General features: G+C 40.1%; 1 protein-coding gene across 7 annotated transcripts; it reads right to left on the minus strand.

The window, feature by feature from the left end:
- Positions 1 to 7,542: 7,542 nt before the first annotated feature.
- On the minus strand, positions 7,543 to 19,705 carry tfap2a (transcription factor AP-2 alpha). Of its 7 annotated transcripts, none has more exons than XM_042068052.1 (8): positions 19,614 to 19,705; positions 14,939 to 15,355; positions 14,116 to 14,151; positions 13,940 to 13,991; positions 12,145 to 12,370; positions 11,533 to 11,651; positions 9,839 to 9,980; positions 7,543 to 9,041 (listed from the first exon to the last, which is right to left on the minus strand). In XM_042068052.1, exons 1-8 carry the CDS (start codon positions 19,644 to 19,646, stop codon positions 8,753 to 8,755), a joined length of 1,314 nt encoding a protein of 437 aa, XP_041923986.1. In that variant the 5' UTR covers positions 19,647 to 19,705; the 3' UTR covers positions 7,543 to 8,752. The 7 variants fall into 7 exon arrangements, with proteins under 7 accessions (XP_041923986.1, XP_041923984.1, XP_041923988.1 ...); XM_042068050.1 differs by lacking the exon at positions 19,614 to 19,705 and adding an exon at positions 17,670 to 17,777; XM_042068054.1 differs by lacking the exon at positions 19,614 to 19,705 and adding an exon at positions 16,673 to 17,079.

Consider the following 19,705-nt stretch of genomic DNA (forward strand, 5'->3'; position numbering starts at 1 on the left):
GAATGGGGCGGGGGTTTGATATTTTCTGATGACCATATCTGTCTCATCCCAGGATGCAAACACTGTCTGGTAAGTTCAACATAGCAGAATTCATATCTAATGTTTGAACATGGGGGCTCCTATATTAGCAGTGTGGCATGCACATTACATTCTTCCTTCAACTCCCAGAGGATGAAGACCCAAATATCGCTTTTAAAAATGTCTTTTTCTCTCAAACTTTTTAGCCATTCTAAGAAAAAATGAGTGTTCTTTATTCCCATTCTTTCTCTGTGAGCGGCACCTCGACTGGAAAAGAGTACAAAAGCCATCAGAGAATGGTCAGTCCCCGAATTCCACTAGTCATTCTAATGACCGCAGTCACAGGGATTCGCGGTTTAATGCACTTCATTTTCACTTCAGACTCTCTCCAAGTGTTTTTTGAAGTGGTACTGGAAACCATTCAAACAGACTTAGATCTTAAATGTGAATAACTTAAACGTCTTCTCTCTGTTCAAAAGAATAACATACATGTTCAAATAATCTGCACATTGGTTATTTCAGCAGTAGTATTGTTGCTAATGGTCTGTGAACAGTATAATGTTGACATGGTGTCAGATGGGCTTCAGGAATATTTTGAATTCAAATATGTAGAATGACCATGAAGAAATTACATTGTGGTGCCTCGAAATTCTATTGTAATGCATTCTCTTTTTTTTAGTTTCTTTGCATATTTTTCTGGCAAACTAAAGGCTGTTTCCTAATAAACTGAAACTTATTTATTCCATTAAAAAGTGATCCTTGCCATTAGTACCCGCAAACTCAACTCCTGTGAGAATTGAACAGGGTATAACATTTAAAGAGTCAGAAATACTTTTAATGGAGGAATTCTTTCAGAAATGTCTCATAGAAATGATCATGTATTAACTTCATTGAATCCCATCACAAATATTGTACACGCTTTCTTTTCATGTGTTGAAAAATAAACTGTCAGAAATAGACTGAGCAAAAAGTGCATGGTACTCCCTCTGCAATCACTTAGGCAACACAAACAGTGTGATAATCCTAGTTGATACTCGGCATTTCCTATTTGTAACCCTAATATAATGGCCGTTGGAATACATTTTTTAAACTGTGTATGGTTATTAAAAGTTTGACTATAACAAATAACTTCTTGTTTTGTTTTTTTAATTATTTTTGTTTGCTTGTTAATTAATGATAAAATAATTTAGAGCAAATTACTGGCACAAGAACAGCCTTTAACACTTGCTAAGGGACGTGTTTGGCATGCAGACAGAATCCTAGGAAACGCCAGTGCCTCTTCTTGTCGGAGCAAATATTTAAATAAATGGCCGTGTAAACGTGCAATAAGCCAAAAGTTATTTGTATGCATTATGAAAAAAAAAACCCCACGCAGAATTGAAAAGGAAAAAAACAGGCAAGCTGGAAAGACCAATCCCGTGAGTTTATTAGGTCTGCTCTGAAAGCTGCGCTCTTTCTTTTGCGCTCAGAGTAAGTCCTTTATCACGGGGCGGCACTGACGTCGCCTCCAGCTATTGCTTGCCTGGAGCAAGGTGCTAGGATAGCAAAAGGGATCCTATCATCAAACTCCATAATAACGCGGGCTTCGGCACAGCTGCGCTGTGACCCCTTTGTGATGGAACAGATAGCTTCTAGATGAAATAGTGTTCTTCTTTGGTGTGAAATTATCATGTCTATTAATTCAAGCAGACATCATCCTCTCCCTCACTCTCTTTCTCTCGCTGTCTATCTATCTCGTACCCGCCTCGCTCCTCTTCCATTCCTTGTCCGTGAAAATATGCGATTTCCAAGCAAATGGTCCATTTTACTGGAGTAATTTTTCATCGTTGATTCACAGAAAATAAGGCTGAAGGGGATGAGCTGCCTAAAGAGAGCGCTTCATGCCACAGTGGAGGGACTATAAACTGTAACAAAACATATGATGTGTACCGCTATTATCTTCCTTCGAATTTGCCGAAATTGTTTCAATGTACACATTCATCACCACCAAAGAGACAACAGCGGGGGACTGATCAAATAACCTGACTCTGATATGAATTCATATATCTCAATTGATAGGTTCTGAATTTGGTCAACTCATCCCGTGTGACAGTAATAAAAACCTATTCGTTTTTTAGCATTCGATAAACTAGGCAATACAATCTCCGAGATGTTGACGCATTCGTTCTTAGTTATTTTGAGCTAGTTATTTTGAAACTAGCGCACAATATTATAATCTGTTAGGACCAGTGGATGTGTAATAGCTAACATAACATTTTGGGATGTCTCTGATGTGTATAAGGTTATTGTATCGCCTGGTGAGAATCAAGCCAAAGTTACATCATTGCTGTTATCATTAATATTGCTTTTGTTGCAATTTGTATTCAAAATAAATTTGTCCTTACTTTAAAAAGGCTTTGTGCAATCTGCACCGGGAAAAGAAGCTTTAAACTAGCTTTGGGTCTGATTACCATGCATTAACCCTGTGCAGACCTTAACGCATGTTATTGGGTCAACATTGCTCCAGGGCCTTGGTACTTGCAAAAGTATGATATCTCCAAATAACAGATTGCGCATTCAGTGCGACCAGCATTGAACCAAACATTGAAGGCTTACTGGTACAATTGTCCATTGACAGAGAAATTCTCTGGATATTTCAACCCATCTGCAATTTTGATATTTCTACATTGTAAAGTAGTAACTTGCAATTAGTTTAGGCAGACGTCAAACCCCCACGTTCAACTTTGATTTGATGACATTCCGATTATGCTGGTTGCTAATCATTTTAATGTAGGCCTACCCCAATGATGCAATCTTATTGAAAAGGAGAAACAGAAACACATTGATCATGACAAAGGCAACTGCTGATAGATCTCTCACATAGGTATTGAATTGAAAAAACGAGAGAGAGAGAGAGAGAGAGAGAGAGAGAGAGAGTTGCAGTTTCACAACCCCTTGACCTCAAAATATCCCCCCTGGCACTAGCAGTTCAGATGCTCCCCGCATCCCAATCAAATGTGCCATTTATTTTATCTGGTCTCTTGGTCGATGGGTTTGACTTTATGAGGAAATTTTTAATTGGCTTAAACTCTAGCGTCAAAAGTGTCTTTAAGGACATAACCTAGGCTACTTTTAAAGATGTCGTCTGATGTCGACTTTGCAAGTTCCCATGTGCGGTGGAATTTCAAGAAATATACGAACATTTAAAATACCAGTGATGCTAAGCCTACATATAACATGTAGCCTGCATGCACAAAGGTTAATTCCTCTCTGCAAGTTGGCTGGCCGTTGTCAAATGATCATGATCAAGGAAGTTCCAAAAATAAACACATTGTCTGTTTTCAATGTCTTTTTCCCTACGTTTTGGCATGGGTTTAGAAGTAACATTGGCTTCAGGCAACGCACTGGCGCATCCTCATATCGTAAATTATTTCGAAAGATCACATGCTTCTCTTTCCTCAATACAGTGATGCTTACCAGTTGGTAATCACGTCTAAGGCCATCATATACATTGCACACATTTAAGAAATATCGCAATAAAACATGTGTAAAAGCAGAAATAAATAAATAAATAAATAAATAAGGCCGGTACGCGATTTGTGGACGGGTTGGCATTATTTATGAAGCGTGAAGCCGTTTGTTAAATGTTCACATCACTGGCAAGGTCCGTGGGTTTGATAAAAAGAGACAAGTCCCTTCAAAAAACGAGTTGATTGAAATGGCGTGTGCCTTGCTGACGGGAGCCAGCGAGGGACAAAGCCCTGCGAAGCCATGGCCACTCGAGCAATTATTCGTGCACGCTGAATTTGGATTAGTGCAATGGAAAGAAGCATATGTTTGGCCCGGGGCGACACTCCCCCCGGCTGGCTTCTGAGAATGCGGGAGAGAGAGAGAGGGAGAGGGAGAGACTGAAACTGGAATATCAACTATATTAAGCGAAAGAAGGGGAAACATTAACACAATTCTTAGACTTTCTTTTTAATATATTGGACATACTAGGCCACGACAAGAGTGTCTTAGCACTTGGCAGTGAAAGGGAGAGGTCAGAGTATGCTTTTGTCAAAGATGACTCCAGGCCAATGTCAGTTACAACGCTCAGCATCTCTCCCATAGCCTACTGTAAATAATCAACGTTTTGTTAACAAAGGCATGATACAACGGCTCATGTCTCTCTGAATGACAGTTAAAATAGTTTCACGAATTAATTCGAGCGCACAAATGTAAGATCAAATGTTTAGTGATAGGCTTAGGCTGTGTATGATGCCAAGTCTTCCACAGTGTTCGATCATAACCTAAACATTATGGCAAAATGCGAAAACACGCATTAATTTGTGTAACTGGCTAAATAAATTATGTTTAGTTAGCCAGTTACATAGTTGCTTGTATGGATTTGTCTGCCAGTCTCTCTTACAGCGTCTGTGTGGTCGGACGTGTTTAGTGCAAAGTACATGATCAAATCGTTAACAAAACACCCTAGACCCCCCACCCCACTCCGTTCCATGTTGTCTCGTACCCCAAATTCTAAACTTTCTTTCCAATTACTGTGGTGTCGCTGCGCTTAAGTAAGCCTGTTTATTCAAAGTCATTTAATGTTTTCTAATCGATTACCTGATGTCTCAAGTAATCACACAAGGATTTGGCAAAGTCGTTGACCTTCCAGGGTATTTTAAGAGCCCCTCGTAGTGTTCCCAGGTCATTGGTAGGGGTGGACTCCAATGACCAGGGCTGATGCCAGAGTCGAGCACAATTAGCCATTTTGCGCTTCATTGCAAACGTATAGAGTCACTTAATTCGATTGTGGGGGGCTAACCATTTCATCTGTCACTTTCGTAGAGGGTTAGGCGGTCTCACAATGTCAAGACTGGCTTGAAGTCTGGCAAATAGGCCATCTGAAATGTGAAATAAATGAATGACGCACCTCAAGGTTTTCAAAATAGGTATTTCAGTAATTTTGTACAGTAAATAAGTACTCCATATTCTATATAATAATACCGATAGATAGGTCTGTCAAGATAATTGGCATTGGATAATTGTATATTCTGAAGGAAAATTAAAAAAAAATATAGGATCACAGTGGCGACAGGTCTCTCCTATGAACGAAACGGAAAACAATATTAATATGTAAACAATAATTCTGTAAATTGGCCAAATCCTTACGTCAATGAAAAGAATCATGGGAAAACATGGAGTCTCACAGCAAAGCAGGTCTGGGCATTTACCCCTTTCAGGCCGCCGTCATATTTATATTTTGATACACAAAGTAGCATGACACTCAAAAACTGTTCAAAACATGCAGTGACTGCTTGTACTCGCTTGGAAGCGCCGACACTGTCTTTGCTCGTTAAGGAGCTATGGATAGGTTGTGATTACAAATTAAACATATTGGGTTACAGGTAGCTAAGAGATAGGTGCGATTACAGATTACCTGTGGTTTGCTGTCTCAATTTAATGAACCCAGACTACAGTCTAAAGACATAGTCATGCGCGCCTGCGTGCTCTGGGCTACTGTACCCGACACGTATGTGAGCTACAGCGCATGTCTGTGTGTGACTCAGTGTCTACTACAATGTGTGTGTGTGTGTGTGTGTGTGTGTGTGTGTGTGTGTGTGTTTACTACAGTGTGTTTGTGAGTGTGAGAGAGAGAACTTGTCAATAAAAAATCAGCCGTAACGCCCATGCATTTTGAAATGAAACTCGTTATAATTCAATGCTGTAAAACAGATAATGATTTGGGGAAACGGCATAAAAATATGCACAAGTTAATTATTGGAACCAAGTGTAATTGATATAGTTCCTACCAGAGGTTTCTGAGAGAATTAAACACATTCAGCTGGGTATTCTTTTGAGCAATCGAATCTCAGTCCCTACCATTTTTACATATAGTTATATATAGCTTAGAGGCATTTTAATGTGAAGGTAGTTCTCGTCGATAAATGTGTTTAGGTTATAGAATACATGCTTACAAGCATTGTAACACCGAGCAGTCTAAGTTATAGTTTTGTCAACAAACGACTGCATGGCATTAATTGCATCCCTAATGAAGGCTGAACGAATGAGAGGTTGTTTATCATTATTTGCAACAAAACATTCATGCCTGTGATGACGCCTATTGTGAAAGATACCATCCCAAATGCTTTCGTTTCGCTCACAGAAAAATAAAATATTCATTTAACTCCGGTACATTTATTAATTTGAATTAGCATTAATGGCGTATGTGAAGAGACCACTAATTCCAATGAATATTGCTTAATACGATTTCTTCTTTTAAAATGGCTATTTATGCTTTCATTCTTTCTCTCTCTCCCCCTCTCTCCTTCTTCCAGCAGGAGCAGCCGGGTATTCCTCTTTCTGAGCGCGCTTTTGTGCCTGGGGTTAAGATCCCACACACAATCTGAGACGCAGCCAACAAAAACAGCCCTGACAGACAATGCCTCGCTTCACCTGCTGCAGTACTGTGCATTGCAATTATGCCAAGGACATGTACAGTTAGGCTTCATTCACCTTATTTGAAAACAACTGCCTCCGAATTAAACAGCCTGTCTGGAGCTAAAAATATGCGGATAACAAATGACCGCTATGGTGGAGAAAATCCGCTCACGTGTGTGTGTGTGTGTGTGTTTGTGCGTTTTCTCTCAATGCTGCTGCTCTAGCTGTGGCTGCACTTGAAACTAACATGGAGGCAACAGAGAGTGAGAGAGGACACACATATTCAACCGGGCTTGACTTGACATGCTTCGCTGAAGATTGATTTCGGGGTGCATGGTATCAATAAACAATCAAATTCAATTTGAGTTTTGGTTATATAACGCCGAGTTCCTGCACACTTGCGCGCACAAATAGTACACTACAAGGTGCGCTCACACACGTGCTAATTCCCATGAATAACAAATGACCACACTGGGCCTTGGACTAGAAATTAGATCAGACCAAAACATGACAAGAGCGGCCATTTTCCACATTCTTGAATGAGGTTGTTTTTCGTATTAACAAGATAATGCTGAAATTGGATTTTCTTAATTTTATTCGAAGTGACTGCGATGGAACCAGACTAGACATTCCTTTTTTACAATAACAAATAGCTGACCAATCTCTTACTTGAGCCAATGTTCGAAACATGATGCCTACCTCAAGTTGCAATGAGGTAAAAAAAGAAGAAGAAAAGACGTAATGATCCTCCGCACACGCATATATCTGACTGATTTTAAGAAGAGTTTGGCTTTAGGGCTGAAACTACACACACACACTTCAAACACATATGAGTGTTCGTTGTTTTGTGTGTCATTTGGCTTGGAAAAACGCCCAGCGCCATGTTTGAATGATCCTGTGCTCTGAACGAGAAGTTTAAAGTAAGTTTTTTTTTTATTATACTTGAGGGAAACAATGGGTTCAACTGCTTATTGCGAAGAGCAACCGCCAAGGGAGAGTTAAACTCAATTACTGTAACCGTAGTGAATAAAAAAAAAGAAGAAAAAAAAAGCCAAGCACGAAACATACCCGGGCGCAGGAACCGCTGAATAAAAATAAAAGATATGAGTAAAATCAACATGAAGCGTATCAAATATTTATTTTTTTTCTGGGCAACAAAGGACTATAATACATTGACAGGCATGGGAACTATTGCCAGCACAGGTCTATACAATACAGCTAAAACCGCCTCCAATTTGGACATTGGACATACAAGATATCAGATGGTCCCAAATGTTTTGAATTTCTCCGAACAATTAAAAAAATTCAAAAGACAATATCCATTTATTGCTCTTATGGTGCTTGAAGGGAAGAACAAGAGGTGAAACGTATTCTGATTGGCACAACACATGAAAGCTTGTATAAAAACAAGAAAATAGAAACACAAACAATTCTCATCAGGGCTCTTATGTATTTTTTTTTTATAAAACTGAATGGCGTAAGGATGATATTGAGATGGAATCTTTTATTTCAATTCAATTTGTTCACTTGCTTCAATGTCGCCTCAACATGCTACAAGAGGGCTGAACTGAAATATCCCAGAGGAAAAAATACCCCAAACTTCTCTTTTTCTAAGAACCATAAAACCACATGAAGAACTAACCGAATATTTAAACCCACTAAAACAGGAGGCACCAGATAAATAAAAAAAGAAGTTTCAACAGACTCACCATATTTACAATTCCCATTAAATTACACATAAATAAATATATACATACATGAACACAGATTCCCTCATACAACCGCGAATCGTGTTGAAATTCAAAAGTTCAAGTTGGTCGCTCAGAGTGAAAGTCTTTTTTTTAAGCTGAAGACATTGTATGGAACCGTGGATCATTTTTTCAAGTTTATTATTCACAATACTGATAAAAAAAGAAATCATCCTTTTCCCACTTTTTTGTCATGTGGCTACAATCGTAAATGAAGATATTGAGGGCTCGCTGGATATCAGTCCAATGTAGCTCATGAAAAAAAGGGAGTGTATTTAAAGTTATCATGTGGTAGACCGTTTTTTTCACTCTCGCTCTCCTTTTCTCTTCTCCGTACACACTCACGCACACACAGCACTCTGTAGCTGTTCCTCGGTGCATTTTCGTGAGTTTCGCATGTGTCTATCCTCTTCTTGTTGGGAAGTCATCTCCCGTGAATCCAGGGTATAATGACGGTCAAAACAAACGAGTTGTAAGGTGTAAGGTCTGGAAGTGGCACGTAACGTTGACGTCTTGATCAATAGTATTTGTATTTTAATATGTATTTATAATATTTATAGGGATTTGAAAGAATGGGGGAATCACTTTCTGTGTTTCTCATCTTTGTCTCCGCCTTTAGAGCCGCTGTCAGAGTGGCTGTTGGGATTGTTGTTGAGGTACATTTTGTCCATGGCTTTTATTGCCTCGGTTAGATAGTTCTGCAGCGCGGTGAGAGCTGCGCACATGGCCGGGGTCCCGAATCCGTGCGAAATGAGACTGAAATGGGTCAAACAACTCTGAATCCCTGGCTCAAGAATGGGCTGTGGGCGAGAATTCCCCAAGGGCGAGCGGTCCTGGGAAAGCAGGTCTGTGAACTCTTTGCAGATTTGTCTAAAAAGAAAGACAAATGCAAACGCATGAGCTGTCGGCGTCAGTCATTTAATTACACATGCAGATGTCAAGCTGGTTCCTTTTTGGGGTCAGGCCTTGAGCCGGACCAAACTCAAGAAGTTGAAAAAATAATGTAATGGCAACGTCTGTCATGGGCACTGTCGTCAGTGTCAGGGTTGGGGTTCCCCAGTGGCCTCTGTGTTACTTTTGACATTTGATTACACTGTCAAAACACGGCCAAAGACGTGAACCAGGTTAAATAAGTTTATGTTCATATCAGTGGTAGACCAATTGGGCCTAACAGGACTGTTGCCAAGACAGATCACCGTCTAAACAGTGAGCCTACATAACTGTTTATCATCATCATTATTATTATTTGTTATTATTATTATTATTATTATTATTAGGCTATTATTATTATTATTATTATTACTACTACTACTACAAGTAGTGTTTCTAGAATGTGTCACCTCTGGAGAACGTTTTAGGGCTGTGCACGTGTCTTCTTTGATGACTACACTGAAGGCAGCGTGCATTTTAATTGGCTGCTTAACTACAGTCTACCACTGCATTTGTCTTAAACTTATATCAATCTCTCAAAATGTTAAGAAATAAAACCAATAAGTTATAGTAATGGCATGACAGTAGGCTATATGGAAACATGCCCATGAAAACTGTGATTATTCAAATGGCTCAAATTTTGAAATTGTAAGACACTTCAAATGCAAGTAAAAGACGATTATCTGTAAACATGGCAATAAGTCATTGAAAATCTGATATTTAAGTATGGAACTTACTTTGAAGCCAAAAGCATGTTTTTTCTTTGGACTTGCTCATTTGGGTCGGAATGCTGACGGTTTACATATTCAGCTATTGCCTTGGCGGGGAACTCAGTCTCGCATACATAACCGAAATCCCTGGCAAGATGCACGGCTTCGCCTAAGAGGAAAAAAACGGGGTTGAGTGTGTAATATATTGCTCTAAATTACTGACATCAAATATGGACCAATTAACACTTCCACTTAACACATTATTCATCTAATTAATGTGATCGGCCAAAGAAGGCCTGCTCTGTGAGGCATCAATTTTGATACACAGCACCTGCATCCTCAATAGCACAGTGGGATATGAAATATTGTGGACACTTCACTGTGGCTGAATTCATTATTTTGTGCATAAATTGCCAAATATCAGAGAACGTCATAACATGATGACTGCAAATACCATCCGACTGTGGGCGTTAACCATAAACAAAGCACTGATTCGTGATGTCTCCAAACAATATTGGTTGTCTGACAGATTGACAAATTCAGGAAAACAATTCCAAACGGCTACAGATAAATCTTACTCTTACATACGTTAGCCTTGAGAATTAAAAGGGCAATTCCATTGAAGTCGCACTGTTTTGTTGATTTTTTTTCCAAGTCTTTGGTTTTAATTTCCTGAAACAGTTGGGTTTTAACTGCGGGGCTTCCTGTCATAAGCTTCAAGCCCGGAAGAACGCATGCGCCAATTAGCATCAAAGCGCAAGTCCAGTAAACTCGTTTCCATAAAATGGAGCGGATCATAAACAATAACAGCACTTGAGAAACGCAGTGTCCCTTCACTAAATAACCGACTCCCTCTGCCTCCCCAGCCCCCACCTCCTCCGCTTTATCAGAAGGAATCATACATTTCTTCAGGCTCATTACCATACAGCACCAAATTTCAGTGAAGCACAATGAATATTGCATTCAGTCTTCGACTATAATGATTAACAGGAACCAATGAACCGTCCCAAGCTTTCACCTTTAAAAACCCACAGCTCACAAATACCACCGCACTGAATAATAAGGTTCAACTTTGCAAGCAGAATGGATTTATTCTACAACAATGGCATCCTCACACTGAAACATAATTAACTCATTTGTTTTTCATAATAAGCTCACAACCCACAGGTCAGTTTTATTCCATTAAAACACCATGCACTAAGCTACTATTAACTGTCTGCTGTGTAACAACTGGAGTAGTAACATAATAAATAACATTCCTGCGATTTTGCGCCGCCATGGTAGTCATTATCTGTTACATTGGTGGTTAATTAGTTATCTGTCTAACCTCTACACAAATGCAGCCATTAAATAAGCAATCCATGATGCTACCAAGACAGTAAAAACAACAAGGACTAGCCATCTGGCGTAAAGTAGGCCATGTAAACTGTCATCCAACTCTGCAGCCTTGCAGGCTAACATTTGATCGCAATGCTTCACATTTACCCACAGGTAAGTTAACTTCCCCCTCTTCCTCTCTATAATCACCCAAAGCTTCTGAAATTATTGTCATCCTTTTTCTTTGAAACACACATATCCTTCATGCATTGTTGCTTGTAGGGCACACTCAATGCAAATTATACGGATGAGCGCGTATGCTGATTTGGAATGGCCCCCATGTAACCGCTCAAAGCACCTGCCATCACGGGCACCGAACTCGTATCATTTACAGTTTTTCTTACCTTCCACGAGTGACGTCAGCAGGGTTACGTTGGCAGCCTTGCGTCTACCTGCAGGTAGATTTAATCCGATTTTATCCAATTTCTCTCGTAAGGATCTTCCTCCGTTCTTGGATTTGGCCCTGTGGGGGAAAAAAACAAGGTTTTACGTTTGCCATTTTGTCTCTCCAGAACTGTCAGCCTAAGCCCCCGAACAAGGAGCACATCGAGATTTGGAGTTTTATTCAATATTTAGGTGAATGTACGAGTCAAACTCAAAAGTTGTGTTATACTAATAGTGTTTGTGTCTTTACTCTGTGATGGTGCATCTCCATGTTGGCTCTGCGTAATAGTATTATGCACGAAATGTGGCCTAATTTCAGTTGAAATTCCGTTACAAGAGTTAACATTTAATTGTATTCTGATTTAGGGTATTCTGCAACTAGGATAGCCCTACGTACAATACAGTCCAATTCAGGCCTTGAAGACATAAATCTAATAGCAGTAATGTTTGAAGAAATAAAATGCCTGTGAGATGGGCTGCCATCTTGGTTATGTTTACGCACAGGGCAGTGGTCGCTGTAATGTAATTATAGATGGCATTTAGAGAAAAAAAATCTTAGAGGTCCAACTCACCTTCTCAACACCCCGCCGAGTAGAGAGGCGTTTAGGCATTCAGGCGGCGAGAGGCGTCTCTGCACTTCCGCCACCGTGACCTTGTACTTTGATGTTGAACTAAGAAGAGACAGGCGACCCGGAACCGAACAGAACACTTCGTTTCCATTCACCACTCCACCAAATAGACCATCCTTATTAAGAGGGATGGCCGAGACGTTGTTGTTCTTAGATAAAGAAACAGGCCCTGCGAAGAGAGAACATGGACATGGTTATAGAAGTTCGATTTAAACCAGGACGACAAAGCAAAAGATGAATTACAATCCTGAACCTCAGAGCAGCCAAATTGTGTAGCTCGAGTGTGGTGCCTACCCTCATCTCAGAACACGCAGAATCAAAGGCAATATAGTGTTATCGGAATGAAAACGCCGAATGAAAGAAAATAGATTCGATAGCAGTGCCTTTTCATGCATCTTATGAATGTAACAGCTTGAATGTGCCTGGGGTAATGAAGTGGCCTACCCATCAAAATATTTAATATTATCCCAACCCTATGCGCGGGGAATATGATGGTGAGAAGTGCACAGGATTGCTTTGAGTCTGACATTAACTGCAAGACCCACCAAGGGGCCACTGAATGAATGAGACAAACAATGCATCTGTAAACAATATACGAAGCCCGTGAATAATTTGTGTGAAGCTAATTAAAACAGTAATGATAAATAAAATGATATAATGATAATAAAAATTGGTTGTTCAATAATTAATGTCAATACGAATTGGCATCACTTATATTGCTTTGACGTTATTTTCGCAGCGTGATGCGGTGAAAGAACGCAGTACGAAGCTACACCACTGGAGAATTTGTTTGCAATTCACAAGAGGGCATGCATGGTTCAAAAGCACGCACTGAAGGTGCTCATGCACGCACCAGCTCGCGCGCACGCGCTTGCATGCACGCACACACACATACACAACGCATATCCCACACAATCCTGCGGGCCAGATGATAGCGTTGTGCGTGTTATTTAGTTGCAAGGGTTACCCCTTGGTGAGTGGTAACCGGAGACAAAGGCACAAGCACTTTCGGATAGATCACTTGTGACATTAATAGCTCAAGGGAGGCAAATAGAGACAATAGCAGTAAAACGAACTCTTGAGATTACTAATATAAGAGCCAATTATCATGTTGCTGTGGAAAGAGCATCAAGATTCACAACCTTCAGGATTCACTTTCTAATTTTGCCAGACAAAAAAAGCATCGTGCAGCAATGTCGTCGTTAAAACCAAGCCAGGGGAGATCACATTTTCAGCAACCAAATTCCTAGCCTGTGAGTTTCTTATTTTTATGAGAAACTATGCTTCTGAATCCACATATCTCCAACAACACAACGGGGATCAATGTAAATTGTGGCTTAGATGAGTTGTCTTAAAGGATATGTAAAGATGAGTATATCATTTCGGGGATTTGCTCATCTGCTCGTTGCGTTCCCCCCTAGTGTTACACGTAGCTTACACTACTAAGAGCTGCCATTTTAGATTTAGTCCCGAAGCGTGGAGAGCAACAAAAGATAAAACAAGTGCTATCGCATTAACAGACTGTTATATAGGGCGCATCGTAGCAAGAGCCTAGCCTACTCCTCAAGACTCATGCAAATTGATGGCGCTGTATTGCGAGGCACCGGGCTCTAACTCAAGGCCTACAAATTAGCCAATTCCTTTGCAGTGCAACAACCCCTGAGCGCTACCAGTGACGGCTGTGCAGTGCTGCCCTGGTTATGGAACGAGGCACGGTATTTGGTGGAAAATTGCTTACCTTTCTTAATTACAGTCTGATCTGGGATGTGGATGCCTTGATCTTCGACGTGCTGAAATGCAAAACACAAAGCAAACATTAGTGGCCTTGTGGAAATACTAAGAAATAATAATGTCCATCTGCTTGGCTTTCATCAACATGTGAATGTGAATGAATATTTAAATCAGAAGACTAACCATTTGAAAGCAAGCCGCTGAGTACAAGGCCAGAGACTTCAATGTGGAAAAACAAAACAAAATATTGATTTTTGTGTGGCGCGACTAGATTAAATTAAATGAGGTATGGGTGTAACTGACGAAATAGAGAGAGTGAAAGATGTGATCAAATAAATGCACTGTAGCACATCGAATTCCCTCACTTGAAAAAATAATTCAGTGTTATTTTAAAATGTAAATAAAACCCCTACATGGATAGGCACGCGTCAGATTCAAACAGGGGCAGGCAAGCTCATAAAGTAGGCTAGCCTACGGGACTGCAAGATGTATTTACACATTACGCCCAACAAATAAAATAATATAAAATAAAAATAACACTTATTGTCGACCTTTGCAGAAATATTCATGATAATTCATTCAACTAAACAGCTTGTATGTTCACCTGCCACGGAATTTTTCAGATAACAAAACTAACAGCTTTTAACAGATACATTTAATGATAATTTTAAGAAAAAGTCGGGTAGCTGAGTTTAGGAAAAAATGATACAGTGATATGCCACGTCTCAAAATATGTAGGCTACTTTATGATTTAGTATGGTAATACAATACTTTTAACGGGTGTGATGGCCTCCTTGAAAGAAATATTTAATTTAGTGTGTAGCCTAATACATTTTTTAATATAATTTGTCCATTATAACCCATGTTTTCCTATACAGTTTCAAAATAACCCATTAATGGAAACAGATAACATCACCATCAAAACTAAAACACTATGAATTATGGTAGGCTATATTTTTTCAGTAGTAATTCGTGTGAAGTAACTTTAATGGACAAGCCGTCTTACCTGAACATCTTCTAAAGAATGAGGTATTCCATGGATGGGGATAGAATCAGAGATTCCTGTTTCTATTCCGTGTCCCGAAGGAAGAAGCACTTCCCTCCGGTACTCCCTGCACAGCTGATGTGGCAGGCGGTGCTGGTGCAGCAAGCTGGTCTCCTGGCTCTGCCTCTGGCCTGGCCAGCCTGGGTGCTGCGGCTGCGGCTGAGCGTGCAGCGAGTTGAGGGAGTATGGGTCGTTGACGTGCGAGTAAGGGTCCTGAGACTGCGGGTAGATGGGCTGGTAGGGCGGAGGAAAGTACGGCGGCTGGAAGTCGGAGTTCGGGGTGTGGGAAAGCGGTGGGGCGCTGGTGTAAGGAGACTGGCCCACGCTCCCCAGCTGAGGTAGCCTGGCTGTCCCATTGCTGGTACCGTCGTGACGATCCTAAAAGAAAATGGTACAATTAGAATCTTTGATTTTGGGCAATGACCAAATATTTAAGCCACGTTTAAGACCAACCTAGTCAGTGCTACAATGACTGTTGATCAATGACAATAATAATAATAATAATAATGATAATATTAATGATAATAATAATAATAATAATAATAATAATCATTATTATTATTATTATTATAAAATATTGCGTAGTCGCGTCACCATTTAAATTATTGAAGATTATTTCTGAGGATTTTCCATGAATATTTATTTATATTTAACTGACGTTCAGATAGCCTACTCCATTTTCCAAAACACGACAAAAAATACTAAATAGGTGAACACTGCCTAAAACCATGATGCAGAAATACAATTTATTTCCCTTTCCCACAGATTTAACAAGAACTCAAGATTTTACAACGGCATAAGTGCAACATCCAAGTCTTTCCTTCACCAACAAATACTACTCACCATCGCGGAAAAACTGTGCACTAACATCTGCGAAGCTTTCCGAGCAGTTCAAAACGAAAGAATTTGAGATAGAAACCGCTGACAAAACAACGAAATGAACGACCAAAGAAAATAAACCCAATGCGGATTCTTAAACGAGGTGGCGATGCCCAATCGTTCAGATATGCACAGCAAACGGACGATAATCCATCAGAAGTGGGTAAAATTCCTGCTGTCCTTCATTTGCTGTGAAAATGCAGCGTTGTTCTCTTGCGGGTTATTGTTAAAGTTTCTTATATCCCTTTTCTGTCTTCTTGCTCTGTCACTGAGCTGTTCCCTCGCTTGAGCTCATATTAGCAAAGAGCTGCCTCTTCCCTTGGACTCCTAATAGCAGATATTCATGACTATTAATATTACACGAATACTTAATAAGGGAAGAATGGTCGGAAATCGAGCGTGAAGCGAGGAAGCAACTCAAGGCAGAGTCTGCACTAAATGACGTCCATTGAATGAGGAATCAGTATATCTAATCAGAGATGGGGAGAGAAAGAGAGGGAGTGAGGGGGAGAGAGAGGGAGAGGGAGACAAAAAGAGGGACATTCTCTTGCGTCTGACGAATCAGAGAGAGGGGGGAACATTTTAAAAGGTTCGAGGGCAAGCAAAAGTGAAAGAAAGGCAGAATGACGGAGGCAACGACGAAAGGAAGAGCTAAGGAAGGAAACAATGTGAATCTCTGCTTTTTATGAACACCTAACCGAGGCGCATGGGCACACTTGCTCGCATATTTGTAATGTTCATAAGGTGGCAGTCTACGCGCTCTCTTCTATTGTTTTTTTTTTCTTTTTTCCCTCCCTGTCGTTGCTCTCATTTTACCTCAGCTTCAGACGTCTTGGGTTCCATGGCCTGTAGATTTGCTCCAACGAATCTATCCACGGCTATACCGCTACAATCCAATGTCCAGCGACCGAGCTTTTGGACACTCAGAGCAAACGTATTCCAAAGTTTTCTTACGAATCCTCACCGTACAAACACACGCACACATATGCACTCATACAAACACGACAGAGAGAGGGAGAAAAAAACTCCCTTGCCAGGCTACAGACACGCGATCATTTTGGGTTACTGGACGCGAAACAGAAGTCTACTTATGAAACAACTTCACAGAAAACAACCTATTTCGATTAGCACCGGCATATTCGCCGAACAGGAAAAACGAAGCGCAAAACACATCGAGAGAAGCCTCGAGTTCCTTTGCTACTCACGGCTTGCCTCCTGCACACCAGGCGCGGGCAAAAAAACACGTTTAACTGGCTGCACCACTCCGAAACAACTCCCAAATATTAGTGCCAAAACTTTTTCTCCCTGCACTAATCATGGCCAACGCGTAAAGTGCACACGGGCTCAAAATACACAGCATAATTTAATACACCAAATAAAAAACTCGCTTATTTCATCATTAATATTGGAAATTATGAGGTGATGCAAAACTGTCTGTATATTTTTGAATATATATATATATATGGTGTTACGCACAAGTTTTACAATTCTGTCACCATACACAAGTAAATGTAAGTAAAAATGCGAAAAGGCTATTTTGTATTTTGGTGTAATTTATCAACAAAGTAGGCTACATTAAAATAGTTTTGGTAACAATAAAACTACTATCATGACATGCTGTAATTCTTATTGCAATATACGATATTACTAACTTTTTGTAAAACAACGTGTAAGATATCTACACTATATTACACATCCGTTAACATCATGCAAACATTTTTATTCTTTTAATAGTACTACATCTGTGCAAACGTGCTGAAATGTTTTGCATTTTCATGCAAAATTTCAATGAAAGTCAGACTAAACTTCTTACCTCGCAGTCTTCATATTTAATATTATCAGTTAATTTCCAAAGCATTTTCATCGGCTGTGAGTATATGAAGTGCGCCTGATCTTGTTTTTACACAGTAAATAGCGCCCTGGATTGGATGGGTTTTGGGGTGAGCTCGCTCTCTCTCGCGCTCTCAGATCTCCCTCTAATGGTGAAAGAGAAAGGCTCGCGCGCTACTGTAATAACACTCGCATTCCTCATTAGCATATCAACAGCCGCTTTGATTCCTCTTTGCCCAACACCAATGGACAGCACAGGTACAAAACTGGGACGATACCTTGCTTGCCACTGCTGAATGTATATTTAACCTCCCACAAAATATGAGCTGTAATCACGTGTAGACATCAAGATATTTTCCCTTGAAAACAATGACTATTAACCTACATAAGGTAGCCTATTCCAGACTACTGTGACTTTACTTCAGTCAAAATGGGATTCTATCGGAAAACAACTCGATGCCAATGACAGACATGATGACTTTTTCTGAGACTTCTCTCGGTATTTAGATCATGGCATTTTAAACAAGTGACACATTTTATTTAAGTGATACCGACACTGGTGGCGTCAGGATTTAAGATCCCATTATTACTTTCTCACAGAGAGCGTGCCACCTAATGCAAATACGGAGTCACTTTGTCGCCTTTAAACACTTTGTAGTCTGTCTTATTTTCATAGACTGTTGTTTTAGTCCCATTGAGATCCGAGATTTAAGGAGCAGACCCTGCACTGTTATGTAAAATAGGCTAATTCTGGAGCGAGTGTACGAGTCTATTGACGACATGTAAGGGCACAATTCTAGAAATGTAAATAATTAACACAACAACATGGGTTGTTAAATTTGAATGAGCCTCTAGAGTAGTTAAGTTTAGCCTTTCTCGGCGGCGTCGCAAGCACCCCAGGTTGCGGGTCAAGAGACAGGTCTCCAAACTCCAAGGCGTTGGCCTGCCTATGCCCACATTACCATTTTTGGTGGAGTAGCTCTAAACTAGTTGTCATGAATGAGAGGCGAGTGAGACAAGCCTGCAATGACAATGAACCCCGAGAAAGTTGCATTAAATCTCGATGGGTGTGTGGGTCTGTGTGTGCCTGCTTTGTTGTTATTTGGTGGGGGTATGCTGAGCTGAAACTACACTGAAACAACCAAGTCTGTCTCACCGCACCACAGAACTTGTTTTTTGTTTGTTTCACACAACTTTAGAATGTAAAATCATGCTATGGGCATAAAACAAGTGAGACAAAACTGCCAGAACCATCACAGAAATGAGGGGGAAATGTAGTTCTAACATCGTAAATGACATGTAAGCTTGCAAACACGAAGCGAGCATTTTCCATTCAGTCAACTAAATAGAATTCTGTTTTTTTAGATGTGTGGATGAATAAGTCAATTCGGATGAAACAAACTGTTGACAAATCTCAAATCAGTGGCAGTGGGCCTTATCCAAAGAATTTGACAGCTCGATATCCCAGGCTTAAATCTATGAATTGCATTTTCCTAATCATATTCCTGAGATTCTCTCTCTAGATGTAGACTTGCTCTTTTAGCATGTATTTCACCAGGGCACGTTTTCAACTGCTTTGCGCAACGCACTAGAAGACTGGCCCATTATATATTGGTTTTGTAATTTGAGATTTGTAATAATAGGAAGCCAGCATGAACAGGTCCTCCTTTCTATGGTTTTCAATTCAATTTCAACTTCAGAATTACTTCTAAACGTTCACCTCAGCAAAGTTTAAAACTATTGCGTTGACGACAATATTTGAAATAGTTTGTTGTATCGGTTAAAATGACAGTCACTCTAAAATGCATTATCTTCACTGCATGTTGGGCATGACCATAGAAAATCGACACTGATTAGACAACACATGTGTAAAAGTGTTACCACTCGGTCACCATAGACCGTTGTGTGAAAAAGAAAAGGCACATACCTGCCAGTCCCCCATTTTGGCCATAACTGACATTGTTTTTTGCCGTCGGTCTTGATATGTAGGCTAAGCTAGAACACACGGTGTGTTATCTC

The sequence above is a fragment of the Alosa sapidissima genome, chromosome 17, assembly GCF_018492685.1.
Source record: "Alosa sapidissima isolate fAloSap1 chromosome 17, fAloSap1.pri, whole genome shotgun sequence".
Lineage (NCBI taxonomy): Eukaryota > Metazoa > Chordata > Actinopteri > Clupeiformes > Clupeidae > Alosa > Alosa sapidissima.